The sequence below is a fragment of the Sciurus carolinensis genome, chromosome 18 (genome assembly GCF_902686445.1).
Source record: "Sciurus carolinensis chromosome 18, mSciCar1.2, whole genome shotgun sequence".
Classification (NCBI taxonomy): Eukaryota; Metazoa; Chordata; class Mammalia; order Rodentia; family Sciuridae; genus Sciurus; species Sciurus carolinensis.
Genome location: NC_062230.1, coordinates 36463228 through 36476239, shown reverse-complemented (window position 1 = coordinate 36476239; position 13012 = coordinate 36463228). Strand labels below are relative to the sequence as shown.

The following is a 13012-nucleotide window of genomic DNA, read 5'->3' as shown; positions in this document are numbered from 1 at the left end:
CACCTCCGAGGCCGGCCCTTCATTTCCACTCTGGAGTCATGTGGACCCACACGTGGCCTCTGTGTGCTTCCTGCCCACGTCACCCCTGATCTCAGGACGCGGCTGCCCAGTGGGAACGTGAGCCTTCTGGAGGCATCCCTGGAGCCCGTGGCGCTGCCTTGCTGGTGGGCCCCTGCCCGGTGGCTGTCTCGTCTGCTCGCTGCTCACGGGCCGACCCCGTCTCCCTAAGACCCGCGTGCCGCCTCCCCAGGTACCTGAGGCTCCTGCAGCCTCTGTCCTCTTCTCACTCCCCCCTCCGGCCCCAGCACCTCGTGCCTGGACTCCTGCTGTTGCCCTAGAGGCCTCTCCCCGCTGCAGCCCGAGCCCCTGCCCACTCTGTTCGCAGGAGGTCAGCTGGGGCCGGTCCACCCTTCGCAGCCCTGAGTGGAGACAAGTGAGGCAAGGACTTGGCAGAGTGGGAGCCCCGTGCGCCCTGGGATGGAGGCGAGTGGCGCAGCCGCTGTGGAGGACGTGGCTCCTCAGAGGGCGGAGCCCAGCGCTGCCTGAGATTCAGCAGCTCCCCCCCTGGGCGCGCGGAAGAACCAAGAGCAGGGACTGGAGCAGGGATTGAAGCAGGGACTAGAGCCGGTTCGTGCGCCCTTGTTCCGGCAGCCTGGCCCACAGTGGCCGCCGGGAGAAACGACCCGGTGTCCACTGACCAGTGGCGCTTCTGAGAGCTCAGCAAGCCGCTCTGACTGGGCAGCGGATTGTCACGCTGCCTCAGGAAGGAAGGGGTCCCCATGAGCATGGATGAACCTCGTGTTGATCCACTGACTCAGCTGCGTGGACTGAATGGCGTCCCTCCTGGATTCACATACGGAGCTTCTAGACCCCCAGTGCATCTGCTTGAAATCCAGGCCTGTGGGGAAGTAGCTGAGGTCGAATGAGGCCTAAGAGTGGGATTCTGACCCAGCAGGACTGTGTCCCCATAACAGGAGGAGGAGACCCTGAGAACTTCTGTCTCTAAGAAATCACAGAAAAGAGTTGGTGGAGTGTCTGTGAGAAGCTGGTGACCAGGATCCATGGGGACAGTCCTCTCCAGGAACCAACACCAGGACCTTGACCTCCAGCCTCCCAGAATCAGAGAGAACAAGCTGCCTCCCTTTCTGTGGCACGCTGTGAGGGCATTCCTACCAACTGACACAGTGAGGTATCTACAGCACCTGAGTCCCAGAGACAGGAAGTCGGGTGGCAGGGGCTGGGGAAGGGGTGGGCATTACTGTTTAGTGGGGATGGAGTTCCAGTTGGGGAGGACAAGAAGTTCCGCAGATGGACAGTACATCCCAATGCGCTTTGTACCCCTGAACTGTGCTCTCGAAGTGGTGTCAGGTGTCTTCTTTTAAAAATAAGAAAATAAAATGCTGTTTCCTCAGGCCTGACTGGCAATAGGTGTTGAATCTATATCTTTTGCATGAGTGAATTGACGCTGCAATTGCTCATGGGAATATATCTACCCTTCCATCTAGCAAGTTCCTTGAGGGTTGGAACCATGTGTTTTTCCCTTTGTGTTCTGTAACAACAGGAAAGTTGCAGGAAAAGTAGGTGTGTAGTAAATGTGAAGGGATGGATAGAGGAAGATTGGGTGGCGGTTGAATGGGTGAATGGGGAATGGGTGGCTGAATGGGTGAATGGAGGGATGGGTGCATGGGCATTTGGGTGGGTGGACGATTAGATGCAGGATACGTGGATGAGTAGTTGGACGGATGGAGGAAGGGAGAGCAGGAGGATGGATAAGTAGGTTGAGAATTAATAGATGGGTAGTTGACTGGGTGGAAGATGTGTGGCTGGGCATTTGGGTGGATGGACAGATGGATGCAGGGTGAGTGGATAGGTAGTTGGATAGACAGGTGGATCAAGGATGAATGGCAGGCTGGGTGGATGGAAGGATGAGAAATGACAATGGTGGTCTTGTGCTAAAGCAAAGGAGATTTGACTATCCTAAATTTGGAGTGAGAGACATTAGGCCCTATTAAGAAGGGTCCTGATGATGTGAATACAGGTATTGGGCTTGGGGCCGGATTATTTAAGGAGCCATCAGCTTCTCTTTGGTGTGGCCTCTGATCCATGGTGTTTGCCCTCACCCGCATCTGCATGTGATCACGCTCACTCATGACACCATATGTCACTAACGCAAACACCGCTGCCCGTGCTCTGAAAGGCATTATAAAGATCAATGACTCGAGGAAGGACCGTTAGCAACGGGAGCCCTTGATTGTTTTAAAGGGCATTTCAACGACACTGCTGAAGTCTCTGACCGTCCGCCTGACTCCTGTTCTTTCTCTTTCTTTTCTCTTCTCAGGACATCAAAGCAGACTGCGTGGAAATAGAGGACAGAAAGGTAAGTCAATATTTTTTACCTTTTTGGTGTCACATGAGACAGGAACTCTGGGATTTTAAGCCGAGTGTTCAAGGCCCGTCCCCCGCCTCCGGCCTCCGGGATGATGGTTTGCAGAGACTCCTGTGCTGAGGTGAGACCCTGAGACAGCCGAGCTGTAAAGCGTTCCTCGGCTCCCCCGTGTGATCTCTCCTGTTCCTCGGGAAGAGTGTGTAAGGTTATTAGGTGTATAGGAGTCAGTGCTGGTTTCTTGTTTCAGTCTCACCCTCCTCAGGGAAATGACCGTTGACCCGTTAACTCACGCCACGATTTTGTTGAACGTGGTTGCCGATGGCCGTTGTATGTGTCACGTGCTGCAGTCGATTATCTAATGTTGCACATACAGCATGTGACATTTGGCTTCCTGGGGTGTGTCCTTGTCTCTCTGATCCATGTGCTTTTACTTGAAAAAGAGCGTCTTCAGTTTCCATCGTGGCTCATTCTCCAGAGCAGGGACTTCCTGTCCAGATTTGAGAGGGGGAGAGGGCATTTCCTACTTGTTCTGATGTCCCCTGGTTTCTCTTTATTACACTTGGTGCGGATCCCTCAGGAAAAGCAGCTGTCAGACAGTGGTTGGTATTTTCACTCTTTCTCTATGGACAAGAGTCCACAGCTGTTTCTGTGGCACATCTGAGCAGATCCAATTCACCCCTAACGCCTGGCATCCAGGGACGTCAGCTAGCAGCCGAGAGCACCTGCCCCGGGTTTCTTTGGACGTGGGTGCGTGGCGTGGAAAACTGTTGCTTTTTGCAGGTGGACCACTATTGTCAAACACGGTTAGTATTTCAAGTGAGGTTTTCTGTGGGATTCTGTGATGGCCGGGCAGGTGTGCTGGCAAGGCGTTTGAGACATTCTCCAAAGCAAAATTCGCTTCTAAATAAAAAGCAGTCACCCTTCCCCACCCTCTGGAGTCGGATCTGCTCACACTGCAGGGCCCCAGGGGGTGGAGCCGGGCCGTGCTCCAGTCCAGGCTGCGATGCTCCTGTGCAGCGTGCACGGCCGTGTGTGTGCGAGCTGGTGAACACGTGCCTACACCAGGGGCTTGAACCTGTGGAACCGCTACTTCTGTGACGTGTGCCTGGGGTCTCTCCCCAGGGCCCTGTGGTGTGTCAATCATTCTGTTCCCGTCATGGTGATCAGGTTCCTGACCCGCTTCCACTTCCTGGGAACTTGCACAGTGATCTCAAGCATGTTTCTGGCCAGTGTCTTTTTAGAAAATTTCTTTGCCAGGGGAGTTTGAACCATACCAGGGGAAGCCATGCTGCTAGAACTACTTTAGTTCCATCCCTACCAGGATGGATGAGGCAGCAGGGTGGGCTCTGGGTGGTGAAAGCCACACAGCTCCGTCCCACCTGCTCAGACCTCCTTCAGGTGCTCCATCCGTCAAGAGAAGCAAGACCACCGGGGCCTGCCCTGCTCACAGGTGGGAAGAAGTCACTCATGGTCATTTGGTTCAGACCAGGTCGGTCTCTCTCTCTCTCTCTCTCTCACACACACACACACACACACACACACACACACACGCACACACGCACAGACACACACATACACAGCTCCTCTGCTTTTTCTTAGGTTGCCAGGTTGTATCAAAGACTTCCAAAAAAGCCTCTTCCGAAGGGTCTTGCACTTGATTCCTGAACTTGACCTCAGATGACTGATACATAAATTAATCAAACAGTTGCTTCCAGGTAGTGGGTGATGATTGCTGGGGATTAAAAAACACAAATAAATGTGGTTCAAATTCTGAGTCTTACCTGCTAAGGGATTTTTATTCCCTCTGTTAAACAGAGGAAGGCCCCCCCACCTGCCGCCAACCTTTCTCTCTTCCACAATCTGGTCTTTGGTGGTGGTGGGTCCGGAACGTGGTTGCCAGCCGGGAGGTAGCTCCGTGTGGTCGAGTCCTTTCTCTTTACGGGAAAGTCAAAATGCAAATCCCACCATCCCAGAAGGGCAGCGTCCTCGGCCTTCAGCCGGTGAGTGCCACTCTGCTCTCGTCACCCGGAGAGGGCGTGAGGCCTTGCGGGGCCTCGTCGGGCTGCCCATGCGGCTGGAGTGATGGTCATCCGGTCCCAGGAATGCACTCTGATCCCTCTGTCACCCCGACGTATAATTATGAAATTTCCCCACTGAGGCGCTGACTCTTGCTCCCGCCTGCCTGTGCGCGTCCCTCTCCATTTAATCCAAAATGCTTCTGGCAAAATCAGTAATTTGATAAAGTGGAATTGAAGTGACAAGAGATGACAGAGGTGCCAAAGTAATAAGTAAACCTCTCTCTGAAGTGCAGCCCCTTGGCCCGCGCGGGGTTTCACAGCTGCTGAGCGCGGAGAGGGCTGGCAGTGTGTTCCTTAAAGCGCCATCCCCTTTAGTCACGAAGGCTGGCCAGGACCCCCAAGGGCCCGAGGGGGTCCTCGGCAGAGTGTGATTCTCTCTTCACTTTTTTTACCCCTTCCCGTCTACACCCTCCCTCTCCCTCTGTACACATAGATGTGTCTGTGTGTCCATCTTCAGCTTTGCCTGTGTACTGTTGAATATCTTCTTCAGGAAGAACTTTTAGATAACACAGGATGTCAGATTTTCTGGAGAGTTCATCAGGACTCCTTGCCGTTCTCTTACGTTGGTTAGGTCCCCGGACCTCCCGAGGAGTCCTTTCCCCTTTATAGCCAAGACCCATATAATGATGGAAGATGAAGGGAGGCTTTGTCTCATAGAAGAGCAGTAGAACCCTTCTCCTTGGTCCACACAGTCTGGGCTGCATCTGAAACTTGACGCAGCGGAAGGACTTCTGTCTTCTCGTTCCTGTTTCTCTTTGTCCTGGACACCTGTTTTCTCTCAGGCCAACAGAAAGCTCACTGTCTCTTGGAAAACCTTGCCAGGTTATTTGTGGGGAAATTCATGGAACGTGGTTTTATCTTATGTTTCTCTCTTGCTTCCAACCTGCCAATTATCAGGGTCCCTTCCAACCATCCCGCGCCTGGATGGGGTCCCGCCATTGCTCCACCTCTCTGGGAGGACGTGGCAGGAGGATCTCGAGGGCTGGTAGAGTTCATCACCTTCATGGAGAGGCAGGGGTGCCCGTGGCTCCTGCCACAGGTGAAGGCCATGGAGCTACTGCAGATTTAGCAGCGGTGGCACAGATGCTGTGTGACCTCGCAGCCCCCCATGCCCTTGGCATTTACGGTGCCCGTGCTTCTGCCGGGTAACTGAGGCCTTTGAATTCAGTTTTATTTGTGGTGTGAGATCCATCTGAGTTCCAGTACCATTATGAAGACTGACTCAGGTGACGGGCAGAGTGGCTGAAGGATCAGCCAGGGCGCCATCTTCCAGGAGGTAGTGAGAGCCCATTTGTCAGAGGCCATCAGCATAGACAAGGTGTCCTCTGCCCCCTCGTCGCCTGGCCCAGCCTGGCCTGGCTAAGCAGTTTTTAGATCCACCCTGAAATTTCATGGAAGGGGTGCGATTGGTTCCTAGAGTCATGGTGACCCGCAGGTCGGATCTGATTGAAGCCGTGGGGAGGGAGGGGCTCGCGTGCCTTGGTCAGCCCTGCCCGGGGCAGCCGGTCTTTGTCCAGCACCTGCTCCAGACCAGGAATCCTAAGTGGCACCAGCAGGGGCGGGAAGTCTGGTCATCCTCCCCATGGCATGGATGAAGAAGGGGAAGCTCAGGCAGGTGCTGCGACGGTCACACACTCCTCTCAGGCCCGGGCCCGCTCTCAGCCTGTGCCTGCGGAGGCTGGGCCCTCAGGGCGTGCTGAGCTGCATCACCTTCTTTTTTTTTTTTTTTATTATTGTAAACAAATGGGATACATGTTGTTTCTCTGTACATGGCGTAAAGGCATACCATTTGTGTAATCATAAATTTACATAGGGTAATGTTGTTTGATTCATTCCGCCATTTTTTCCCTTCCCCTCCTCCCCTCCCACCCCTCCCCTCCATCTACACAGTCCTTCCTTCCTCTATTCCTGCCCCCCTCCCTAAACCCAACTCCAACCCCAACACTAACCCTTCCCACCCCCCATTATGTGTCATCATCCACTTATTAGCGATATCATTTGTCCTTTGGTTTTTTGAAATTGGCTTATCTCACTTAGCATGATATTCTCCAGTTTCATCCATTTGCCTGCAAATGCCATAATTTTATCATTCTTTATGGCTGAGTAATATTCCATTGTATATATATACCACAGTTTCTTTATCCATTCATCAATTGAAGGACATCTAGGTTGGTTCCACAATCTGGCTATTGTGAACTGAGCAGCTATGAACATTGATGTGGCTGTATCTCTGTAATATGCTGATTTTAAGTCCTTTGGGTATAGGCCAAGGAGTGGGATAGCTGGGTCAAATGGTGGTTCCATTCCAAGTTTTCTAAGGAATCTCCACACTGCTTTCCAGAGTGGCTGCACTAATTTGCAGCCCCACCAGCAATGTATGAGTGTACCTTTCTCCCCACATCCTCGCCAATACCTGTTGTTGCTTGTATTCTTGATAATCGCCATTGTAATTGGGGTGAGATGGAATCTTAGGGTGGTTTTGATTTGCATTTCTCTTATTACTAGGGAAGTTGAACATTTTTCCATATGTTTGTTGACTGCTTGTAGATCTTCTTCTGTGAAGTGTCTATTCATTTCCTTAGCCCATTTGTCGATTGGATTATTTGCATTCTTGGTGTAGAGTTTTTTGAGTTCTTTATAGATTCTGGAGATTAGCGCTCTATCTGAAGTATGATTGGCAAAGATTTTCTCCCACTCTGTAGGCTCTTTCTTCGCATTGCTGATAGTTTCCTTTGCTGAGAGAAAGCTTTTTTGCATCACCTTCTTACCATTCGGAGCCTTATACTTTCCAACCCCTGAACTTGGGGCTTGGCCTGTGTCTGCATTCATTCCAGGCAGATAGTTCAGGTTTCGCCCACATCTTGGTCCTCACAGGCTCACAGTGGAGACTCTTCAGAGCCTTGACTTTCCTGTCCCTCTGCTGAGCACCCGGCACCCAGCAGGGAGGACACCGGGACCTCCCACGTTTGAGGACCAGCATAGCGGCCCTAGACGCTGAGTCGCCTCATCTTCCGAGGCCCACTTCAGTTCCTAGCTTTCTCAGCTTCACCGGGGGTTTTGACAAGGACTGGAAATTCTGTGCCTGAAAACTGCCAGTCGGCCTGGTGGTCACAGGTTGTGGAGTCGAAAGTTCCCAGGTTCAATTCCAGGGCTCCCGAGCAGCAGCGCTGTGACCTTGAAAAGCTTTCTGACCTTGTCTCAGTCTCTATTCATGTGTCTATGCGTTGGGGATCACAAAATCCACTTGAAAAATATTAATTTGAGCAATTGACAAGATAGTACTGCCAAGCATTTTATATGATACCTGATATAAATACACATTCAGCTGGAGATATTTTCCATTTTTATTGTTGTTGGTGTCCACCAGCAAATAGGTATTCCCTATTATTTACAATTTATTTTAAAGAAATGGGCCCCTGGGAAGTTTTAGGGGAACTCAGAGAAACAGGCAGTCAATGGGATGTGGTAGGCTTCTACTATATTTCACAAAGGGCTAGGTGTTTGGCACGGGTCAGGAAATAACAAATTCTCCTGCCTGCTAGGTTCAGGCAGCAGTCATCTTAGGGAGGGTGGAGCGGGGCGTGAGAGAAGGGTAACGTGAAGGGAGGTGGACTGTGCTGACCTGGACAAGGACAGCCCCACATTCTGGGAGATATTATTCAACTAAATGTAGCCATCAATTCAGTGTTGCCATTTTCCAAGCCATTCTGGAGATGTGGATTAACTGTAAAACCGCCGGTCATGTGCAATCCAGGTGCAGCCCAGTTGCAGAGGAGATTCAGGATATTTGCAAGACTGGAGACTGGCAGGCTGGTTCTCAGTGGGCTAGCAGAACCCCCCTCACCAGACTCCAGGGTGGTGTCCATGGAAGGCCTTGCCGGCAGAGGAACAGCAGGGGCAAGACATGTGGCGCGGCAGGTTCAGGTGGCTTCAGGTCTTCTGTGGGTTTCCAGCGGCGCCTGGAGAGGAGAATAGGGAGTAGGTGGCAGAGGAGGTGGGATCTTGCTTGCCGGGCCAGCGGATTGGGCTTCGCATCAATCTCTTCTGCACGGGAAAGGAATGTCTTCGCTGGACGAGGCCAGAATTTCGTGGAACCGAGAGGGTATGCAAATATCGTACAACTAAGCCAGCCATGGAGGTGGTCATCTGGGAAGAGGGGTAGAGCCGGGGGCTGGCCTCACGCCACCAGAGGGTAGGGCAAGATGAAGACTTGGGCTGGGGCAAGATGCCTGCTTCCCAGCCAGGCGCCCATCTCTAGCCACACGTGATGGAGTGAGTGTGGACGGGGGCTCTCTTTGACAGTCATTTCATTTCCTGATGTGCCTGGGTATAGGACCGCTGGGTCACATGACGGCTCTGCAGTAGAATGATCTTCAGGGTTTGTTTTAAAGCAGCAACATGGATGATCCTGGAGGACATGGTGCTCAGGGAAATGAGCAGCACAGGAAGGCAACACTGTACCACCTCACCTGTAGGCGGGGCTTCTTCAAAGTCCAGTTCGCAGCAGCCGAGAGTGGATGGGTGGTGGTCAGGAGTTGGCGGCTGGGAAAGGATACATGGCTCAAAAAACTTCAGCTCCAAGGTGAATAAATTCTGGAAAACAAACTTATGTTTAATGAACATATTATAGATTTGAAAATTTTAAGGGTGTAGATCTCTTGGGCAAAAAAAGAATTATGAGATGATGGAGATGTGAGCATTTCACAGCGTATATGTGATCAACCTAAAAATACGCAAACTTTTAGCTATCAGTCAGACCCCAGTAAAGCTGGGGAAAACACAGGTGTGTGGTGGAGGAGGACCCGTACTGCCAGAGTGTGGGCTCCTGCCTCAAGTGATGAACGCAGTGTCTTTGGGCAGCTCAGGGATACAGCATAAAATTCCAGTGAGGAGTTGAGCAGTTAATATCCTGGTCAACTGTTTTTCAGACCTTGGTATTACCTCAAAGAGACATAATTTGTTTGTTTATTTATTTTTTTAAAGCAAACAAAGGTCTCAAATATTTACTCGTGTACCTTAAAAGACCAAGAGTCATTAAAAGGCATTTCAAATATCTAGCTATAACTGAGTAAGAAGTTTTTGTTTTGGAACCAGGGTTAGTTTCTATGTGTGACAAAGAACACAGCTCTACTTATTTTGAGGGGCCATTTTCTGTTTTAAAAAAGAACTCTGAAATATATTTTAACAAACTGATTTTACTTTAACAAATCTATTAAGAACCAAATATCGAATCCATTTAAAGAAGATCAGACAAATGTGGTAAAAACTGCATGTATGGTTGGCCCAGTTTAGGAAACACTATCTCCTGACCCTGGGTTTGCTAAATCAGGGAAGAGATGCTGTTTGCATTTGGCAAGTTTCCAAGTCCAGATGTTTTCAGGGGTCCAGGGTAGAAGGCAGATGAGAGGGTGGGTCTGAACCGGAGCCACCGGGGTTGGCAGGGGAAGGTTGGGCTCCTGAGAGTTAGTAAGTCCTGTGCATAAGACGCAGCGATTGTGGCCACAGGCCGTGAACAGCTCAGTCCAGGAGCCTGTCAGGGACAGCTCAGTCAGTATTTGTGCACGGTTTGCTGCAGTGAGGAACAAAGATGATGACCAACGTGAAGGGTGAATGAATCCTGGATCTCAGAAACCGAGACACCAGCCAGCGTGAGGGGGGCCGCGGAGCTGCCCGAGGCTCACTTGCTGTTAGCCTCTGGCCTGCCCTGGACTGAGGAGTGGATTAGTCCTGGACTTCTGACGGACGGCGGGGATGGAGGGAAGGGCCTGCTTCTAACTGGGAATGGGAGGGGTTCCGGATTGAGTTTCTCTGTAAAGACCCAAATGAGGCCCTGAAGGTGGCTCAGCAAGCACAGTCTGGTGGAGACCCAGCGAGTCCTCCTGGGGACGGGCTTTCTGTTCTGCTCCTGTGTCCTCTGCTTAGGCCTGAGGTGTGCCCGTCTTAAAAAGGGAAGAAACCGCAGAGATTCCCGGAGTTGTGGAAGTGAGCATCGGAGCTTCCCCTAGGGAGGGCATCTGGGTTGGAGTGAAGGGAGTTTGGGATGGGCAGCACCCCGGCTGGGCACAGGTTAGGGTTAAGGTCAGGGTTAGGGAGGGAGAAGCACGGTGAGATGTGGGAGCCCAGCAGAGGTCGGCAGTGGGGGGCTGGGGAGTGATGGCCATGAGGAGGCGGGAACAGGCGGGGCCGAGCCTGCGGGCCTCCTAAGCAGGGCTGGCGCATCGCAGCCCTGGTGTAGAATGAAGTCGGCTTTCAAGGAGCCTGATGCTGCCCTGAGACTCGGCCACTCTCCTAAAGATGGTCCTGTCGCCTTGTCACGCCCACCTGCTCCCGGCTCATGGTGCGCCTTGACAGCGCCCGGCACTCCATCCCTTTGCTCACGACCCAGCGTCACCGCCAAGGAATATGGCTGACGTGACACCAGCCAGGCCTTCTGGTGCTGCAGGGCTTTCCTGTTCCTTCTGTCCCCTGTGTCTCCTATAAATTCCCCAGCACTGAATCACCCCTGGTTTAGGGGCCAGCTTTCTTAGTGGACGTGATTCCTCAGCCAGGTTTCAGCACAGTGCTCCGTGGGTGCCGCCATCTCTGGCCAAAGTTTGGGTAGAGCCTCTCATTCCTCAGTTCCCGTGCTCGACAAGGATGGGGGGGACCCTGGTAGGACTGGGGTTGTAAGACCACATACAGGTTCCACCTCCTCCCCCTTGGTGGCTGAGCACTGGGCACCATGTTAGACAGCTCTGGCTGTCCCCAGTGGTCAGAGTGAACATCGTTTTACTTGGACTTGGGGACCAGAAAGAGTAAAGATGATAAATCCCACTGTGTGGGGTTATGTGTTCAGAACCCACAGGACAAGAGGGTGGGAGTGGATTTTGGAGAACCCTGCCACCCCCAGGGGTAGAGGCGGGCAGCCACCAAGAAGCACCCAGCAATGCTGCTGACTTCCACATGGTTTATATTTGAAAAGCAATCGAGTGTGTGGAAAGAGTTTCGGAATGATGTCGATCTGGGTTTGAATCCTGGTTCTGTCCTACACTTGTTGGGTGACCCCTGGGGAAGTCACAGAGGTTTCCCTCCTCTGTAAAATGGCAACAGGTAATGAATTCCATGTCCTATTCTTACGTGCAGGATTAGTCAGGATTAGTGCATCTTCAACTGCACAGTAGAAACCAGGTCATACCAGCATTGAGAGAAAACTGACAGTAACTGGGTAGTTTTGGGCCATCTCCTGGTCCAGCTGGGTCTTGGTAGCTGGTAGAGATGGGGTCACTGGCCACAGGCTTAGACTGTGCTGAAGAAGGAGCTTCCTTTCTACTACAGCCCACAGATGCTCCAAGGCCTCTGGGGGATGGTAGTGAACCCTGCATGTGCCTTCACACCTATGATAACATTGAATTTACAAATGAGGCGCTGTAAGAGATTAGCTCTCATAACTAATGATAGAATAATGAAAACAATGTCAAAAAGAACAAATAAAAAATGAAAAAAAGAATAATGATAACAATATACTGTAATAACAGCTCTGTGAACATGGTCTCCGCCCCTCTCTCCCAAAATGCCTCACTGCCCCATGCTGGCCCTTCCCGTGATGCTGGGGTTGAGGCGGTTCCCGTGTGAAGAGGAGGCAGGGTGGGCGGTGCCCGCGTCCTGACTGAGCATCAGCTGTGACGTCCAGGTGGCTAGAACCCTGCCCCCCGATAACCTAGCAACCCGTGGCAACTAGGACGAGTCCAGTGACTAACCAGCAGGGAGCAGAGGGTGTGCGGCCGGGCTACGCGAAGGACGCCTCTCATCCCAGGGGGCTCAGAGCAGGACAGTGCGAGATTCCGTCACCACTCAGCACACTGTGCACATGAGAACTTACGCTGGTTGATTTCTGGAATTTTCCATTTGATGTTCTCAGACAGTGGTTGTTGCAAGGCAGCAGAAACCAGAGGATGTGAAGCCAAGGATGGAGGGGAATCGTGTCCTTCTGGGACCGTCCCTGGGGGCGATGCTGGTTGGCTGAGCAGGCGGGCGTGCTCCCTGCTCCTGTCTATCTTCCTTCGCCCCCTCCCAGGCACGGATGGGCCCAACCACATGACTCAGGTGAACGTAGAAGGAGAGGGTGGTTTCCCATGGTGGTCCCCGGCTGCTTGTTCTCCCGCGGGAGCTTAGATGGCGCTGGCAGCGGGCTGCCCTAGGCACGTGCTCACCGCCGGGCCGGCTTTCAGCACGTCCGTGTGTTCTCTGACGCAGTCCTGATGAAGACCCTGCCAGCACTTACGGTGTGCGTTCCCATATTACAGATGGAAAACTGAGGGAAGGGGTTGATGATCCTGCCTCAAGTCACCCAGTGGTCAGTGCAGAATGGGCTTGAGCACAGGAAGCGCCTGTGTAACTCTTAAGCCCCGGCTACACCAAATTCTGCCAAGGCAGAGAAAAAAGCCATCACGCAGAAAGGGACAAGAGCAAGCAGTGACCGTCCCTTGAATGCCCACCTGGACCAGTGTCTGGGGCACAGGTGAGTGGCAGGTCCTCCCACAAGAATCACTGTAGCAGAGCCTCCAGCAGC

General features: G+C 52.3%; 1 protein-coding gene across 17 annotated transcripts in view; it reads left to right on the top strand.

The window, feature by feature from the left end:
• Window positions 1-13012, top strand: part of Rbfox1 (RNA binding fox-1 homolog 1) — a 1331252-nt gene that overhangs the window by 488350 nt on the left and 829890 nt on the right. For all 17 annotated transcript variants that reach the window (XR_007106088.1, XR_007106087.1, XM_047533400.1 and 14 more), the window contains one exon: window positions 2339-2377. Coding sequence is in view for 14 of the 17 variants with exons in the window: in XM_047533400.1 (XP_047389356.1) it covers window positions 2339-2377 (39 nt within the window). In the remaining 3 variants the exon portion in view is untranslated. The remainder of the gene's footprint in view (window positions 1-2338; window positions 2378-13012) is intronic.